Here is a 19,874-nt window from a genome sequence, read left to right as displayed (position 1 = left end):
CAAAGCACGACGATAAAGATCAAGATACTAATTAGTCTTTAATAATAAAGATTCAAAGAACAAACTCATATAAAGGCAGGTTGGCAAAGTAGTACGACCACGTAACACTGACGAATCCAGATAAATTAAGATTCAAACACAGGAACTTAAATACACAGGTTAACATGGTGAACTCAGCTGAACAGGATAATACAATTAAATCAGAAACCATAGTAACACGCAGACAGGAGATGAAGGACAGAAAACCAAACTAAACTGAATATAATTGTGACAATATTGATGTTATCATTTCATTTTGCTTTTCTAGTTTTTAACATTAAAAAATAGACAAACATTAAGAAAAAAAAAATAGTGCATAAAGGTTTGTAATTTTTATTTATTTATTTGTAAACTTTAATCTCTCCTTCCTTGTAAAAACATTGAAAAATAGTCCTTTTTTTATCTTTCTAGGAACTTTCTCCTCATCACCAGTGTTGGGGTTACACATTACAAGTAACGCAAGTTCCCTTTCAGTCAGTCATTACGAGTTACGTCAGTGACTGACGGAATGGAGGTTTCGCTTAGAAGCCTATCACCTTCGAGTTCTTACAAAACGAGCCAATGGCAAAACAATGCCATGGGTCTGCGGAATTTGCATAGCACAAATCCGCCCCACCTCGTGTGTATATAAGGAGCTACGCGTGCAACCTCGCATTATGTTTCTGCTTCGGAGCCGAGTGTTTCTTCACTTCTCTCCACTGCAAAGCTGTCTACGAGTTCTGATATACGAGGCGAGCGACTCTTCAGCGGTGTTGGTGTTACGGCGTGTTCCAGTGAGATCTCATTCCTGCTGCTGGTCTGTGCAGTGATCTGCCAACACTGTATGTCTTCTCCCTGGGCGTTTCAGCACTACTGTTGAGTTTTATCCTCTCTAAAAGAGCTGCATGCTCTTTAAAGATGTCTCGCCCGTGTATTTCTGGGTACAGTAGACAGATTAATTCTGCTGATGGGTACGAACACTTCCTGGTGTGTTTGGGCTTGAATCACGCTCAGGCAGCATTCGTGGATGTGTCATGTTCTTATTGCAGGAATATGATCATCGCAATGTTGCGATCGAGACTCGATGACCTCTGTAGGGGTAGAGTCCCCTCCGCCACACCCCAATCAATTCCCTCCACGAGAGGGGATACTTTGGCTGGTGGCCAGGGTGATTTGAAGGTGACAGTCTGGAACAACTCGACAAATCCTCCTCGGGCCACACCCCCCTCTAGCACATTGCAACCCATGAGGTTTCTGGATGAGGTCGCTGACCCGTCTTGTGGTGGGCCCAGCATTTCATTTGGCCCCCCGGAAGATGACGTCATGTCTATCGCCGCATCACAAGGTGGGATTGAGTCATCTGGAGATGAAGACTCGGCTGTGCTGCCTCCTTCGGGGGTGCCAGCATTCCCCGAGTCTGATCCAGAACTGACAGCCATGCTTTCCCGGGCAGCCGTGACCATCTGGCTTGTGTGGAACCCTCCGCCATGTCCCAAGCGCTCAAGGCTTGATGATTGGTTTTTGGGGCCGCCCCCAATTCCTTTCTTCCCGGAAGTGCATGAAGAGGTCATGAGATCGTGGAAGTCTCCTTTGACTTCTCGTGACCGTTCAGCGGCCTCTTCCGCCTCCTCTGCCCTCGATTAGGCCGTGGCCAAAGGGTACACTGGTGTCCTCCCGGTGGAGCATTCTGTGCCGATGCAACTGTGTCCTGTAGTGGCAAACCATCTTACGCCACTTCAGTTCTTTTGATGATTCCAGTGGTGTCTCTCTTGGGCCCTTGCGGTCGGCCCCTCTCTCTCAAGTTTGCGAGGTAGGGCTGGAACTACTCAGTCCAGGTGGCCAAACACCGTCCGCTCTCGGGTCCAAGAGACACATCCAAGGAATCCTGCCGACAACGCCAAATTGTAGTGGCAAACAATTTTACATTACTGAATAAGAGACAAACATGATCAATTGTCTTTAACAATTATTTATTCCCTTGCAAGGAAAGGTCAGCAGTCATACAGTCATTACAAAGTGCCTGCAGAGTGTGACAACGAGTGGGGGGTATCCTTCATTCTTTATAGTTGTTCCTCCCCCAAGGTTGTTTTCCAGAGGCTACATCAAGATACATCTTAGCCATAACTAACATATTGTTTAGATTTGTCTATCATACTTAATCATATTACACCCTTGAATGGAGACTCTCTGTCTCGGTCATACATTCAGTCACATTAACTTTTGTCCGGTCATATACAAGGACATACACATACATATATTAATAAGAATAGGTATCGACACCACATTAATCTAATTACCGTCATATTTCTAAGATTCTATGAATATAATTAAGTGCAAACATAATAGAACATTAAATTTCTTCCACAGTCCCCAATCCTCCACCTGGCGTGGTGACCCTAAGCACCCCTCCAAAGCCTGTAGGTTTTTGTCCACTCTCATGGCTAAAGCCTATAGAGCTGTGGGGCAGGCTGCCTCCTCTTTGCATGCTATGGCCATCCTGCAAGTATATCAGGCACGGGTGCTCAGAAACATGCACGAGGGCAGGGCTGATCCAGGGCTCATGCAAGAGCTGCGTACCGCCACCGACCTCGCTCTATGGGCGACGAAGGTGATGGCACGCTCCCTGGGTCAGGTGATGTCCAAATGTGTGGTCCAGGAACGCCATCTGTGGCCCAGCCTGGCTGATATGCAAGAGGCTGAGTGAACACGTTTCCTCAACTCTCCCATATCCCAGACTGGGCCCTTCGGCGGCGCGGTCGAGGAATTTGCCCAACAGTTCTCGGCCACCCAGAAGCAGACTGAGGTCATCATCCATATTCTGCCCCGGCGGCCAGCTGCTGCCTCCACCCAGCCGCTGGCTCAGATGCCTCACATGTCCCCGCTGGTTCAGGTTTTGTAACCGAGATGTTACGTAATCAGATTACTTTTTTTTTTTTTTTTTTAAAGTATTGCATTACTTTTAAATTTACAACAAAATATCTGAGTTACTTTTTTCAAATAAGTAACACAAGTTCCCTTTCAGTCGCTCACGTTCGACGTAACGTCGACGTGACGACGTAATTGGGATCACTTCAGAGAGCCCTATCAACTTCGAGTATCTACAGAACAAGCCAATGAACGTTGGCGTGCGTGAACGCGTCACGCGCCCCCGCCCCGCCGCGCGGGTATAAACAGGAAGCGGGCGCACGCACACATTGTCTTTCACTTCGGAGCCGAGCTTTTGCTTTCACTTCCGAACTCTACAGGAAAAGACTGCCTTTGAAAACGAGAAGAGGACTCTCCTTGTGTTGGTGTGACGGCGCGATCAGCGGTGGCCGCGAGCATTGCAGCTCACAACTGCTGTTTTCACAGCATTATTGTTCTGTGTTTGTGTGTGTGTGTGTCGGTTCGGTGGGCGTTTCCCCGTGTGTTCATTCACACCGCGGCTACCCCTGGGTGCCTCAGCACTGAGAGAGTTATTTTTCTATTTTTTTGTTTTCACTAAAAGAGCAACACAAGCGTGACCCTGTGTCTTTTTCAAGATGTCATTCCGCTTGTGCGTTTCTGGATGCCGTCGTTCACTGGCGCCAGCAGATGGCCACAGTAGTTGCCTCTCGTGTTTGGGCATTCAACACGCTGAGGCAGCTTTTGTGGATAGTTCATGTTCCCATTGCGGGAATATGACTATCGCAGCGCTTAGATCGAGACTCGCTTACCTCAAGGGAGGTGCAGTCCCCTCGCCTATGCCCCGATCTAGTGTCTATTCTGCCCCGCAGAATAGACCTACTTCGGTGCATGACCAGGGTGATCTGAGGATTACTGTGAGGGCTTCCCCGTCGAGTCATCCTCCGCGGGCCCCTCACGCCTCACAAGCGCTGTCGCCATTGGGGCTCCTTAGTGAACGTCTTGGTCCTTCTCCGGAACGGCCAACCGTTTCCTTTGGGGCTCCAGCTGACGATCAGATGTCGATCGCAGCATCGGAGGGGGAGCTTCAGTCCTCTGGAGATGAAGACTCGGCTGCGTTGCCCCCCTCGGGGCGTGTAGCGTTGTCCGAGACGGATCCAGAATGGACGGCTATGATTTCCCGGGCCGCCGAGAAGGTTGGGCTTTCGTGGAACCCTCCACCACGTCCCGAACCTTCTCGGTTGGACGATTGGTTTCTCGGGGCGGGCCGTGCTGGTTCTCAGTGCGCCGCCCCGGTACCTTTCTTTCCTGAAGTGCATGAGGAGCTTTCTAGGACGTGGAAGGCACCGTATAGTGCCCGAAGCCGTTCTAGTGGCTCCTCCCCCCTCGCCACCCTCGACGGCGGGGCAGCTAAGGGGTATGTGGATATCCCCCCAGTGGAGCGGGCCGTCGCGATGCAGCTGTGTCCGGCGTCCGCTTCCTCTTGGCGGGGTAATCCATGCCTCCCGTCCAAGGCCTGTAAGTTTTCGTCCGGTCTAACGGCGAAGGCTTACAAGGCCTGTGGACAGGCTGCTTCCGCCCTCCATGCCATGGCGCTCTTGCAGGTCCACCAGGCCCAGGCGCTCATGGACATGAACGAGGGTGGTTCTGACCCAGAGCTCCTCCGGGAGCTCCGTGTGGCAACCGACCTCGCCCTCCGGGCGACGAAGGAAACCGCACGTTCAGTCGGTCAGGCGATGTCCACCTTGGTGGTCCAGGAGCGCCACCTCTGGCTCAACCTGGCGGATATGAGGGACACCGATAAATATCGGTTCCTGGATGCCCCTCTTTCCCAGGTTGGGTTGTTCGGCGACGCGGTCGAGAGCTTTGCCCAACAGTTCTCGGCCGCACAGAAGCAGACGGAGGCCATCCGACACATCCTGCCCCGGCGGACTGCTGCTGCTCCCACCCGTCCGCCGGCCGTAGACCCTCCGTCTACTCCTCGCCGAGGTCGGCCTTCTGCGGCGTCCTCCGCTCCCGCTAAGCCCCAACAGCAGCAGCAACCATCCAGGCCTCAGCGTGGAGCCAGCCGTAGGAAGCCGACCCCGCCCGTCCAGGCCGCTGCCAAACCAGGAGGCAAGCGACGGTGCAAACGACCCTGAGACGGGCGGCCCGGAGGTGGATCAAGTTGCTCTTCAGGAGATGGCGAAGGCGCCACTCCTTCCCCCGGTGGAGGGCCGGGCGGAGAATCTTTTGTTTCCTTTTCTTTTTGTTCCGCCACTGACCCACGGGTCAGTGGTACCCACATTTTCAAAAAAAGAGCAATTTCTGAAACCTCTGGGCCCCAAGAGGGCGCGCTTGGCAGTCGACGACGCCGCCATGCCTTGTCACTCCCGAGCCCCTCTTTCATCGCCAGCAGGCAGCAGTGGCTGTGTCCTGGACGCACTGACGCCTCCGCACACTCACTCTGCCCTTCGACGGAAGCAGGTATGTGCTGCACCACACACTCAGACACCACTTCGGGCCGCATTCCGCCGCGCTGCCCCACCCCGGGTACGTCTGTGGTGCCCTTGGTCCCGCTTGCTCGGTCTCTGGGAGCCTGGTTAATGCTTCCCAGCCCGTCTCGCTGGCTCATCCGTACCATCAGACTCGGCTATGCGATTCAGTTCGCCCGGCGCCCCCCTGCTTTCAAGGGCATCCTGTTCACCCGTGTTCTGGCGGACAATGCCCCTGTGCTCAGGGCAGAGATCGCAGTCCTACTGGCGAAGGACGCGATCGAGCCGGTCCCTCCAGCCGATATGAAGACCGGCTTCTACAGCCCGTACTTCATTGTACCCAAGAAAGGTGGTGGGTTACGGCCAATCTTGGACCTGCGCGTCCTGAACCGGTCCCTTCACAGGCTACCGTTCAAGATGCTGACGCAGAAACGCATTTTCAAATGCATCCGTCCCCAAGATTGGTTTGCAGCGATCGACCTGAAGGACGCGTACTTTCATGTCTCGATTCTCCCTCGACACAGACCGTTTCTTCGCTTTGCGTTCGAGGGACGGGCATATCAGTACAAGGTCTTACCCTTCGGGCTGGCCCTGTCGCCCCGCGTCTTTGGCCGGAGGCGGCCATTGCTCCCATGTGCGAGCGTGGTGTTCGCATTCTCAACTACCTCGACGACTGGCTTATTCTGGCCCAGTCGAGAGAGCAGTTGTGCGAACACAGGGATATGGTGCTCAGTCACCTCAGCCACCTAGGGCTTCGGGTCAACTGGGAAAAGAGCAAACTCACCCCCGGGCAGAGGATCTCTTTTCTCGGTATGGAGTTGGACTCGATCAACATGACAGCGCGCCTCACCGAGGCCCGTGTCCAGTCAGTGTTGAACTGCGTGAGCACGCTCAGACGCAGAACAGCGGCACCACTGAAACTCTTTCAGAGGCTCCTGGGGCATATGGCATCTGCAGCCGCGGTTACGCCGCTCGGATTGCTTCATATGAGGCCGCTCCAACACTGGCTCCACGATCGAGTCCCGAGATGGGCGTGGCAGAGCGGCTCGTGCCGGGTCCAAGTGACTCCGCACTGTCGCCAAACTCTCAGCTTGTGGTCGGACCCTTCGTTCCTGCGGGCAGGTGTTCCCCTGGAACAAGTGTCCAGGCACTCTGTGGTCTCCACGGATGCCTCTGCCACCGGCTGGGGGGCCACGTACAACGGGCATGCAGCTTCAGGTCTGTGGACGGGGCCTCAACTGCATTGGCACATCAACTGCCTCGAGTTGTTAGCAGTACGTCTTGCACTGAGCCGTTTCAAAACGCTGCTACTAGGCAAGCACGTACTGGTCCGTACGGACAGCACTGCGACCGCCAAGGTGGTCTACGTTCCCGCCGCATGTCACAACTCGCCCGCCATCTCCTCCTCTGGAGTCAGAAGCATCTGAGGTCGCTTCGTGCCGTTTACTTTCCGGGCCTGCTCAACCGTGCAGCCGACGAGCTCTCACGACAGCAGGTGCTACCGGGAGAATGGCGACTCCATCCCCAGGTGGTCCAGCTGATTTTCAGGCGCTACGGGACCGCACAGGTAGATCTGTTTGCCGCCCCGGACACGTCTCACTGCCAGTTGTTCTATTCCCTGACCGAGGGGACCCTCGGCACGGATGCTCTGGCACACAGCTGGCCCCGGGGCCTTCGCAAGTATGCGTTTCCCCCAGTGAGCCTTCTTGCACAGACCTTGTGCAAAGTCAGGGAGGACGAGGAGCAGGTCTTGTTAGTTGCGCCGTATTGGCCCAACCGGACCTGGTTCCCGGAACTAGTGCTCCTCGCGACAGCCCCTCCCTGGCCCATTCCTCTGAGAGAGGATCTGCTCTCTCAGAGACGGGGCACCCTATGGCACCCGAGTCCAGACCTCTGGAAACTCCATGTCTGGTCCCTGGACGGGACGCGGAGGTTCTAGGTGACCTACCCCCTGCGGTAGTTGACACCATCACTTCCGCTAGAGCCCCCTCTATGAGGCGCCTCTATGCGTTGAAGTAGAACCTGTTCGTTGACTGATGCTCCTCTCACGAGGAGAACCCCCGATCTTGCTCGATCAGAGCCGTGCTTTCCTTCCTGCAAGAAGGGCTGGAGCGAAGGCTGTCTCCCTCCACCCTTAAAGTGTATGTTGCCGCTATTGCTGCACATCACGATGCTGTTGATGGTAAGTCTTTGGGAAAGCATGACCTGATCGTCAGGTTCCTGAGGGGAGCAAGGAGACTGAATCCTCCTCGCCCACTCTCTATACCCTCTTGGGATTTGTCTCTGGTCCTTTCGGCACTTCAGAGACCACCCTTTGAGCCTCTGCAATCAGCTGAGTTAAAAATCCTGTCCTGTAAGACAGTACTCCTGGTTGCATTGGCCTCTATCAAGAGGGTAGGGGACCTGCATGCATTTTCGGTCGACGAATCGTGCCTAGAATTCGGCCCGGATAACTCTCACGTCATCCTGAGACCCCGGCCCGGATACGTGCCCAAGGTTCCTACCACTCCCTTCCGGGACCAGGTAGTGAACCTGCAAGCGCTGCCTTCGGAGGAGGCAGACCCAGCCCTGGCTTTTCTCTGTCCCGTTCGCGCTTTGCATCTGTACGTGGACAGAACGCAAAGCCTCAGGACCTCAGATCAGCTCTTCGTCTGTTACGGAGGCCAGCAGAAAGGGAAGGCTGTCTCCAAGCAGAGGATGGCCCACTGGATAGTGGATGCCATCGCCTTGGCTTACGAAGCCCAAGGCGTGCCCTGCCCGCCCGGGTTGAAAGCCCACTCCACTAGGAGTGTCGCTTCTTCCTGGGCGCTGGCACACGGCGCCTCGCTGACAGACATCTGTAGAGCTGCGGGCTGGGCGACACCTAACACGTTTGCTAGGTTTTATAGCTTACGTGTTGAGCCGGTTTCTTCCTGTGTGCTCGCTTCTACTAGCCGGTAACACCGAAGTTCCCGCTCTAGTGTCGGCTTGCTGCGCCACTCCCTTCCTAGGAACGGATACGTGCGCTTTTTACTCCAGTCGAGTTCCCCATTGGCGAACCCTGTGAGTTCCTCCGCACCCCTTCAGCAGTCGGACGTTGCGGAGCGTCTGACGCCAGGCCTAGTGCTCGTATGCTTGTGTAACTTGTGCTAGGCTGGGTTCCATATGTGCGATCCCTGCGGCGATCCCATATGTGTATTCTTCCACGACCAGCTCCCTGCGGTGAGCCCTTGTCTTCCCTTGGCAGAGTCTGCTCTGCCGTCACTGTCCGGTGTGTCTCCCCCTTCGGGTGGAGCCACCCCAGTGACATTCCATATGTTGCACTGCCCCTTCGGCCAGTCCATATGTGTATTCTCCACATGTTACCTCCCTTCGGGCAGGATGTGGCTCCGCAGCGTTCTTTCCCCTGGAAAGGTACGCTTTCCCAGTGTTATTAAGAGTTCACTGTGTGGGGTATAATGGAACAGCAGTTGAACTCCCTCTACGCAGGTCTTCCGCCCCAGCAGTTGGGGGTCTGAGAGTCTTGCGTAGGGCGCTGGATGTGGCAGCAACCGTGGCGTTTTCCATGGGATCCCAATTACGTCGTCACGTCGACGTTACGTCGAACGTGAGCGACTGAAAGGGAACGTCTCGGTTACTAATGTAACCCTCGTTCCCTGAAGGAGGGAACGGGAGACGTAACGTCCCGTCGCCACCGTTGCTGACCATCGCTGCATGGCCGTCACAAATCTCGGCTCCTCAGCGAAAAACAATGTGTGCGTGCGCCCGCTTCCTGTTTATACACGCGCGGCGGGGCGGGGGCGCGTGACGCGTTCACGCACGCCAACGTTCATTGGCTTGTTCTGTAGATACTCGAAGTTGATAGGGCTCTCTGAAGTGATCCCAATTACGTCGTCACGTCGACGTTACGTCTCCCGTTCCCTCCTTCAGGGAACGAGGGTTACATTAGTAACCGAGACGTTACTTTGTTTTCCCATTTACTGAATGACAGCTCTCCTGTCCCCATGTTGAGAGAAATCGGGAGTATGTTGCAGAGGTGTGCTGTCTAAACATGATGCTTATTGTAGTCATATGAACATGCATTTACTCATCTCACTTGCACAAAAACAGATTCAGTATTCCTTAAAATGAATAAAAACAGTGAAATGCAAACTCAGAATATTATGCAAACATGCAATAATTAAATGTTAAATTACACAAATATACTTTGTTTAATATAATCTATTTAACCACTGTCTTTGCTGCTGATCCAATTCATCCATACTAATAAGCAAAAATGACATTACATTTGTGTTTCCTTTTTTTTTTTTTTTTTAGAAGAAAGAGTGTTGAAATTTCTTCTCCTGCAATCCAGAATGGTGTGCCATAATGTACAGGAGTTTGCATTTCATTCAGCCTGAGGCCTATTACCTAATTTTTAAGGCCTAATACATTACGTTCCTTAACAAGTAACTAAGTTACTCTTTTAGGAAGTAAAGCAATTTTGTAATGCATTACTTTTAAAAGTCACTTTCCCCAACACTGTATCATCACTCATCACTGTAATTTCTAAAGGAATATTCTCTCTAAAATTGCTTTGGAACAATATTTATTGATATATACAATATATAACATTCTTTATATTTTAGAAAGGGGGTCCCTCATGAGGTAGTCATCATATTTGTGATTTTGGCATTATGAGGGAATAAATTAATGCCATTATAATAATTAATATAATAGTACATGCTCTTGATCATACAGTATATCACATGATAGTTTTAAAGCCCGATGCTAAATAATAACAGATATGCAGTGTCTGAATAACCTCCTATTTAACTGTGGCTCTGTAGTAACTGTGAGCATACAGCCTAATTTCTCTTTTCATTTTTTTAACAGGGATTGTATCATTGATCTCTCTGGCAATCCTTTCGTATGATCGTTACAGCACTTTAACTGTTTACAACAAGAGAGCCCCAGACTACAGCAAACCCTTGTTGGCTGTCGGGGGTTCCTGGCTCTACTCACTGTTCTGGACGGTTCCCCCACTGCTGGGCTGGAGTAGCTATGGACTAGAAGGGGCAGGAACCAGCTGTTCGGTCACATGGACCGCCAACACCCCCCAGTCACATTCCTATATCATCTGCCTGTTCATTTTTTGTTTGGGACTCCCCGTGCTGGTCATGGTGTATTGTTACAGTCGGCTCCTCTGTGCTGTCAAACAGGTAAATTCCATCAAAACATATCAATTCAAAGTTAATATTACAATATAATTATGTGTGTAAAATTTCTACATAACAGGGTAAGGAGTTTAAAAAAGTCAGATTTCACAACTCAAAATTATTGCCTGCAGTGCTGTTTACAATCCTTTTTGGAATTAAACTATGTCTCTCTTAGCTTAAACTTGGTCAGTATCTCAGACTCCAGATAAAGTTTAAACCGCCTCAAATTATCTTTAAGTCAGTGATATCTGGAATCCACACTCGCTAATTATTATTTTTTATTTTTTTTGATAAGTCAGTGCTAAAAATAGTTTCCAAAAGGGGGTTTTCACTGCAATGCCATAGAGGGACTATTTTTTGTTTTTTTGTTTGTTTGTTCCCTAAACTGAACCTTTAGGCTAAGGGTGTTCACACTTGTAGTTCGGTTCGCTTGGTTTGTTTGGTCCAGACCAAAAAACAAAACAAAAAACATTTAATCCTGGTCCGCTTAGCATTTGAACTTCAAGATACGGAACATAAAGTCATTGGGATATGTTCACATCCTGATTGGTCGGCTTTTAGTATACTATTTCATGACGGAACTTACCGAACATCCAAAATAATGCTGTATGCTGGGCTAAATGCACTCATTGTATGTGCGTAGCCTATATATGATGGTATTTTAAACAGCTGAGAACTCTCGAAGAGCTTATAAAATGTGTAAAGGAGTCAGAACAGCGACAGGAATCCCTCCGTCACACACACAAACGAGGATCTGCTGCAAGGAGACGCTGTTCTGATGCCTGAACCGAACTGAGATGGGCAACATCGCAACTATGACAAGAACAAACTGGTATGCTTGAGCATTCTGTCCTTTTTAGGGTCGCATCTTGTGACATAATGTCCCGCTTTTGGGTCGTTTACATGTCTTTGGTACATGTTGCGTTCATATTTAATTCGGACCGCACCAGAGTTCATATGGAAGTGGACCGAGACCCATCTTTTCAGGGGTCTTGGTCCGCTTGTTTGGTGCGCACCAGGGTTCGGTTCAACACTTATTCAAATGAACCACACTAACAGAGCACACTAACATATAACCTTTTGTATAACGGAAAGGTTCATTGGATGCTGAAGGTTCTTCATGGAACCATCAATGCCAATAAAGAACCTTTATTTTTAAGAATGTACTGTTCTAGATTCTAGCTTTTAAAAGTGAACATGAAACATTGTGCATTAACATAATAAAGAAGAACCTATAACAATTTGTTAAATGTGGTTCATTATATTTGGAATGCATTTTACTTTATCTTTTCATACACTCATAAATATGTGAAATTGCTGAAATCGTATAAATATAAATAAATTATGTTCATGAACCTGATGAGTCAGTGGTTGCTCTAAACCACAATGTAGGTTCATTCTATACTGGATCGGAAATTCTTTCTTGAGGGATTTGCGTATCCTGAAGACTAGTTCTGAATCATCTGCTGGTGCAAACAAAAAATACAATCTAATTTACATGTTTTTCCTCAGGTAGGGCGTATCAGGAAGACAGCAGCAAGACGGAGAGAGTACCACATTTTATTTATGGTCATCACTACAGTGGTGTGCTACCTTTTGTGCTGGATGCCTTATGGGGTTGTTGCAATGATGGCTACGTTTGGACATCCGGGGATCATCACACCCATTGCGAGCGTGGTGCCGTCCCTCCTTGCCAAAAGCAGCACAGTCATCAACCCTCTTATTTACATCCTTATGAACAAACAGGTTAGACATTTCCAACTTTTTATTTAGCACTGAATCATAGGAAATATTTTCTTATATTTCTCAATGTATATCCTATATAACCACATAGGTGCTTAAATTAACGTTCCTTCCACTAAATACATTGATTTCATTGTCTTTACTCAATAAAAACTTAAATCCACAACAATGAAGAACAAATTACCACCCAATAGAAGTAACAATGTCAAGTACTGGAATGACTGTAAGAAATTATAAATAATATTAAACCCTTGGTCGGCAACCTTTTAGTCATGAAGTGCCATTTTTAATCACTGTTAATCACTGTGCCACAACCCCCACCCCACATAAACACATTTTAAGTATTCATAATGGCTAACATAGAAATATAACCTTAGAACAGAACCTTAAATATTCCTGAAGCAATTTTTCATAAAATTTGTTTTACATTTTTCAAAATCCTTTAGTTTATTTTTCAGGTTTAAATTAGACTTTGAAGAACAGATTTCCAAAGGGCCTATTTATACCAGGTCATGCATGCGTATTAAATTATCAGATGGCTATCCGTTTTGGTAAAATTGTTCCATTTACACCATTTACATCTGTATGCAGGTACGAGGTATTTTATCTGAATGAAATAAATACACCTTTCTTTTGCTTTCGTGCCAGTGATTAACCCTCGGTATATAGGTGCCATAGGTTGCCGACCACTGCCCTATTAAAATGTGAGTTCTTTAGACAATAACAGCAGATAAGTATTGGTGCAGCTTAAAACAAAACTTTCTTTCTGTGAAAATACATTGCAGGTTTTTAAAATACATGTACCAAGTTTTTAATTATAAAGAGCAACAAGTAGATAAAAAAGGATAATAGAAATATGCTCATGAGTCCAGCTTCTCAGAGAGATCTGTCAGTAGTATTCATAGTAATTTATGAAATTTAAATTCAATTAAATAAATAAAAACATTTCTCAATTATCTACAGTTAAAGTCCAATTATCTTGGCTCTATAATATAATAACAGCTTTAAACGTTTCATCTAATTGATGAGAAGTGCAAAAGATTTAATCAAAATTTACCACAAAACATTATGAGAACAGCACAGAAATGAGAAATCTCTTTCCACTAACCACATTAAACATTCAAATAAAAAAAGGTAATCATCCTTTACAATATGTGAGCAGCCTTAAAGGTGCACTGTGTAATTTTTAGCGACATCTAGTGGTGAGGTTGCGAATTGCAACCAACTGAAGTTACGGTGACTGACAGGAAAAGATGTCGTCGTCTGAGACAGCAGAGAGTAGCTAGTTAAGCAATGAGGTTTCTTTACAAAATAAATTAAGAAATTAGGTTTACTTAATTATTCAGTAAATTGATATGTAATTGCAAATATTATTGTTACTTGTTCATCATTGTATCAGTGTTTTATTCACTAACTTTAGCTAGCTTCTTTACATGAAGAACAACATTGTGATGAAACGCGTTTGTCCGTTAAGGGCTACTGTAGAAACATGTCGGCGCAAAATGGCTATTTCAAAGTAAGGGGACCCTCGTTGTATATACTGTAGATAGAAATGGCTCATTCTAAGGTAATAAAAACATAACGGTTCATTAAGTAAGGTCTTTATACACCACTGAAAACATAGTTATGTATATGATATTGCATTTCTGTCAACAGATCCTCCTAAATATTACACACGGCACCTTTAAATGACAATAGCCGCGTTTCCATTACAGATTTGCGCAAATGTTTTGCGCTATTATCTAAATATCGATAAAAAACTATTGCGAAATGACGGCGTTTCCATTAACCGATGTTATGCGACAAAAACGTCCTTTTTTCTCTCGCGATAAGTCATTCCAAAAATCACGGCAACTGACGTTGGTTTATATAATATCACAGCCACCGCATTAGACATTATTATTATTAATGGAACATTATTATTAACACGTGGCGTGTTATCCAAGCATTAATGGCAGGGAAAGACCCTTATAATGCGAACGACACATGGAGTTTCTGGGTGTTTCGCCCTCATTTCTGCTCCGAGGTTTTGATTGTGGCATTTCTTTGAGATTTAGAATCCAGTATTCCTATAGTCTAATTATTATTATTTTTTTAATGAATTTAATAAAGAACTCTGTCTCGTATTCTGTCCAAACGATCCATGTAGGCTATTTTGTGTCCATTCGTTTTTCCTTTTTTAACCCGTAATTGAAAAACGAAAATGAACGGTTGTTGTCTTTTTAAAACGCAAAGTTGAACACCAAAATTTTAATTTGAACTGGCTACACCAACTGCTGCGCAAAAAAGTAAATATCGACGAATTTTCAGATTTTTGTTTATGACTTTTTGCCCCTTAACATTTAAAATAGTCACAAATTAATATGGAAAACATGTCGATTTTACTGGTTTTCTAAGACCAAATTAGAACCTGGAATTGATGTTTTCCCGCAGTGCTGAATGAGAAGAGCCATTAATATTATTAATAAACTATTGTTTTGGCTAAAATCACATCTCCATCTCCGCTCCGCTGTTAAGCAGATGCGCTTTTAGAGAGAAATGCACCTTTCATACGAATTACAAAATCAGAAGGTATTAGCTTTCGATTCGAATTTGTTCGTTTTAAAGTGAACATTTCAAGCTTTAGCCTATATTTGTTTCAGTTCTCGCGCTCCAGTTTACGGAGATCATGAAAGTGCGTCTGATTGTTTTCTTTTACTTTACAAAAGCACAACGTTTTATTTTGTTATTGTGAGTTTACACAAATAAAAGTAGTTGAGAATAATGTATTATTATTTTCTGTATGACCAGAAATGATAGAGTATTTTTAAGTTGTTTCCACTGTTGATAGGAAAATGCAAGTGTTCACGCCCGCGCCTCCGTGCCATGCAGTGCGCGCTCCTCACGCTTTGTTCTTTTTTTTGCATAAAAGCGTCTTCTAAATATAGCCTATTAAATGTTAAAATAAAATAATATAAAATAATTATTAGGCCTATTTGCGTAGCTATACATAGACCTCAAACACACCGCGTCTTCTAAGTCAGGTGACTGTAAATGCGCAAAAACTGTTTCCATTGCAGTTTTGCGAAATATTCCTTTTTCGAATTGCCTGAAAAACCACCTCATGAGAGCGTAAAAACTTTTTTGCGATAAACGGGAGTTTTTGCGAAATTGACGTGTTTCCATTGAGCGTATTTTTAATTCGCAATTTCAATTTGCGCAATTTGAAGGGTAATGGAAACGCGGCTAATGATAAAAAAAATCCCAACGTTTGGGAAATTTAAAACTTACGTTATTCAATCCTCTCTTCACACTTTTTTTCTTTGTTATTATTAGAACACAAACTAGAATTTGATTCCACTCAGTAAATAGTGTAAGTGGATCCTTATATTTACAATCTCTGTGCTAATTTCAGTAGCTCGTCCAAGTAAATTGAGAATTTACTTTGAAACTCTCATCTTGTTCTGCATCACAAACATGTTTTGTATTCACAGCATCTGTGAATTGAGGTCAGTTCTGAATATGTTGCCAGTCTTTTAGTATAAGGGCCATATGAGGTGAAGCCTCCCATCAAGACTTCTGTGAAAGTGCTGTTAATTATCCTCATTATAATGTCTTGTCTCAGATTGTTATAAAAACTATATATAAAAACCCTATTAGATGACAAAAGTCTGCATTAGTTTAGATCAGATGGGTTTGTACTGTGATATGTCTTTAAATCACAGTGCACAGTTGATCTTACTGAATCCTGGCAGTGTGACCTTTCCCTTTTTCTTGAGGTCCTCCTCAAAAGATGTGCTCATACGCTTAACAAGCAGTTTCTCATAAAGCAGAGGGTGGTATGCCCCAAATGTGCAGGCTGCATCGTAATACTTCTCATGGTAATGGCACAGATTAGTTGTTCTCATAGAAGGAATATACTCATACACATGGACCTCCTCACAAAGGTTCATCATCAGGACGATACCTGTCACATAAACACACAGATACACATGAAGTTGATATATTCATTATAATAAATGGAATACAGCTAAACAGTATACAATCTGAAATATGAATTCAAACATTCTCATTCATATGACTTCTTATTTTTGTACGATCTGCTCATTCCCCAGTGACGGTTATATTTAGGGTTTAATTATTAAAATATTTTTTAATATAAAAAAATAATCTTGACGTCATTTCAAACAAAATTAGGCCAAAATGAAGTTTGTTTGGGTTTAATTTCGTGAGTTCGAAACAGCTTGCCAAAGCAAACTTTCCAGAAAATTTTGCTTCAGATGGTAAACACTTTTGAACGATCATTGATCCGTGGCGATTACAAAATAGGTCGGTATAATCTTCACTGGTTCATTTATTCTGTTCATTTTGTCGAGGTTAGATGTGAGTAAAACATGAACACACTCAATAATTGCTTTATGAACTGAAGTTGTAATTCTAATTGAAAGTGACACTGACACTGTTTAATACTGTAAATCTGCTTGCTTTAAAGAAATCTATTGTATAAAATGTTAAATAAATGTGACTTGACTGGAGTGCTGAATTGCACAGCTAAAGCAAACATTCACATCGCTATAATCTGATGCTTTCTTAACTGTTGTTTTCTCTGCTGTCACTTTTGTTGTGTTATTTTGTTATTGAGAGGAAGGTGTGCAGCACATATTTACATATTCGGATGTTTGCTAATAGTATACTGCTGTAAAGGTATTTTGAACTATTTACCCCAAGCGAAGAATGAAAGGAACCGGAGGGAAAGATTGTCAGTGAATAATGACTTGCATTTAACTTTGTTCCTCACACAATCTTTTGTGTACTGTAACTGTAAACATACATCATATCCACCTTATTCCTATGCCCCATGACGTGTTGCATGAATTATGGGTGTAACTTCCGTTAAGCTGTAAACAATCAGTGAAAGGCTCGCTCTATGAACGCAATAATGCGTTTTTTTTTTTTTTTTTAAACAATGAGGTACAATGAGATGACATTATTCTACTCACCCTTCGTCCATTAAAAGGACATTTAAAAGTGTAAAAGCATCAACAAGGCACTTTTAACAGACCATGAATAACCCCAAAAGCGTGATTCTTTCCACAGCAATAATGGATGAGATAAATATCACTGTAGTAATATATATCTGGATTGTGTAACATACGTTGCCTTAATAATTTTTTTTTATTAAATGTTCAAAGTGATTTCCGTCATTTTGACAGATAAATAAATTGTATTTACCTGCAAAAACAAACCTGGAAAGAGATGTGAGTCTCCATGCATTCTAGTGAGTTATTAATGGAGAATTAGCCTGGTAATACCAAACTCTGCTACTTCGCTTTGCTTCGTAGACAGAGTCGGAAGGGCATAATAGAGAGCCTAAGTCCCGCCCCTCCGCTTCCGTCTCATGGGACCTTATTTCGGAAAAAATATGTATGGAAGTCAATGGCGAGAGATAACTTATCTTTTTATTCCGTCTGAACTGTGCCCTGAACTACACATATGATGTTTGTCAATTTAAAAGGTAATTATGAAGGTCAAGAAAGTCGCAGTTTGTCATAAAACAGAAGAGTAACGTTTAGTTTTATGTGAAAATCGCTCAATGAACTACATCTCTCGTCTCGCACTATGTACGTCACAAGATCCGTTGCTCGTATGTGTGTATTCTGGCTCAAAACACTCAGGCATGACGGCGTAACGTTACGATTATAATGTAAGACTATAGAAAACATGACAGACGTTAGCTTCAGTAAAGTTAGCTTCATTCATTGAGAGAAAAGGTATGACGTCGCATGTGCGCCTTCTGGGTTTGTAGTCTTTGTAATTACGTATTTTCACAGTCTTATACCTCAGCAGTTTTACATCAAGCTGCGACTTTCTTGACTTTAAAATGTATCTTTTAAATTGACAAACATCATATGTGTAAATCAGGGCACAATTCAAACGAGATCAAAATATTTGTTGTCTCTCGCCATTGACTACCATACAATATTTTTCCAAAATAAGGTCCCATGGTGGTCGACCGGAAGGGGAGGGACTTAGGCTCTCTATTGAAAAGCGTTTTCTTTCTCGCGGGGGGGCGCTTGTCTGAAGTTTAAAATCATTGGTTACCCGTAAGCCAATCACATAATGTTTGGTTATGACGTGTGTTATGCGCAGGCTCAACCGCATCGAACTTCTACTGTAAACACATGTATGATGCGAAAACAAAACCATCGAGCGAAATACCGGCGTGAACATGGCTGTGAACGACTTTTGCAGATTATGTGAAGTAAATCTACGCATCCACGGTACAATCAGCGTCTACGTCACGGCTCTCAGCCCGCCCTCTGTTCGTTGATTGGCCGGCTGTTTTGAGGCCGGAGGAAAACAGGAAGAAAGGTCGCTATCTCAGACTGAGTACAGAAGCGAACTGAAATTGAGCGGAAGTACAAAGTCTGACGTAGTCAGGCTAATGGAGAATAGCATAAAATATATCGTGAGAAAAGACCACAAATGTGCAGTATATGTTGTCCTTTTTCATACTTTTACACAATGCAGCGACTGAAAATAGCTCTTGCCATAGATATCCTTTTTATATCATGTCACGTCAAAATACCAAGTGTAACGTTATGACGTCATGATGTCGGAAAATAAAACATGAAGGAAAATTGACAGCTCATTCAGTCAAACTGATGGATAAGCTTTATTTGTAGGGCAACCTTATGATTTGAAATGATTCATTTCAGTCTTTTTTAATGGAAGTACCACCCATAATTCAAAACGTAGTTAGCTCGTCAGGAATAAGGTGGATATGATTTCAAAAGACTTCATAAGAAACTTGAAAACTCCAGACCCAAGTCATTGTAAGAAAAAAGAACCAGTACATTAACAGAAGAAAGAAAGTCATACATACTTGAAATGACATGATGGTGAGTAAATGAAAGAATCTACTCAAAGATCTTGTGGTTAAATCTATGTTAGTACACGGTACACATTGTCAGCTGTGTGTACGGTGGTCTAATGTTGGCCAACTCTGTGAACTGTTGAATTTTTGTTTTACATCAAGACTCTGTCATCTGCCCGCAGGCTGTCATCATACACAGCTTGACAGCACCCTGCCAAGATCAGACACAGAGTTTTCTCACTACACACACGCACACATGCAGGGGACACACATCAAACACTTGGCAGTGTAGCCACATGCAATATGAAAGCCAATCAGGGGCCTGGATGCATGGGTCGAGACCACTCACCCAGCCAATCAGACAATGTGTATCATGAGATGAACAACAGGGCATCCACCCCTTGGGATAGCCAATCACCTTAGACCATTTGTTCGGTGTACACATCTATAGGTTGTCAAGGTGACAAAGTGGTCTAAGTGTATTGACTAGCATCAACCCTGCAACTATCATTTGAGAATCAGCAGAGTGTGTGATTTATGTTGTTTACTGTAGGTCAGGTCCTGCCAATGTGGACTGGATTGAATTGAAATAGCATCCCTAGGCATACTACAAAACCTGTGAAGAGACACACACATATGTTTGAATGTAAACAGCTATTTCTACACACTATAACATCCGACATCTAATCAGAAGTAAGAAACAAGTGCTTCAAAACATTCCAG

The 19,874-nt window shown here is 45.0% G+C and overlaps 2 protein-coding genes across 2 annotated transcripts in view; one reads left to right on the top strand and one right to left on the bottom strand.

Moving 5' to 3' along the window:
- The window catches only part of tmtops2a (teleost multiple tissue opsin 2a), a 48,198-nt gene that overhangs the window by 26,608 nt on the left and 1,716 nt on the right, over positions 1 to 19,874 (top strand). The window contains exons 2-3 of the mRNA XM_079883391.1: positions 10,230 to 10,555; positions 12,065 to 12,298. Of these exons, the coding sequence (XP_079739517.1) occupies positions 10,230 to 10,555; positions 12,065 to 12,298 (560 nt within the window). The remainder of the gene's footprint in view (positions 1 to 10,229; positions 10,556 to 12,064; positions 12,299 to 19,874) is intronic.
- The window catches only part of st6gal2b (ST6 beta-galactosamide alpha-2,6-sialyltranferase 2b), a 41,166-nt gene continuing 36,289 nt past the window's right edge, over positions 14,998 to 19,874 (bottom strand). The window contains exon 6 of the mRNA XM_079883390.1: positions 14,998 to 16,241. Within this exon, the coding sequence (XP_079739516.1) occupies positions 15,994 to 16,241 (248 nt within the window). The 3' untranslated portion in view covers positions 14,998 to 15,993. The remainder of the gene's footprint in view (positions 16,242 to 19,874) is intronic.

This window comes from Squalius cephalus, assembly GCF_949319135.1.
Source record: "Squalius cephalus genome assembly, chromosome: 10".
NCBI lineage: Eukaryota > Metazoa > Chordata > Actinopteri > Cypriniformes > Leuciscidae > Squalius > Squalius cephalus.
This window is presented reverse-complemented; position numbering and strand designations above follow the sequence as displayed.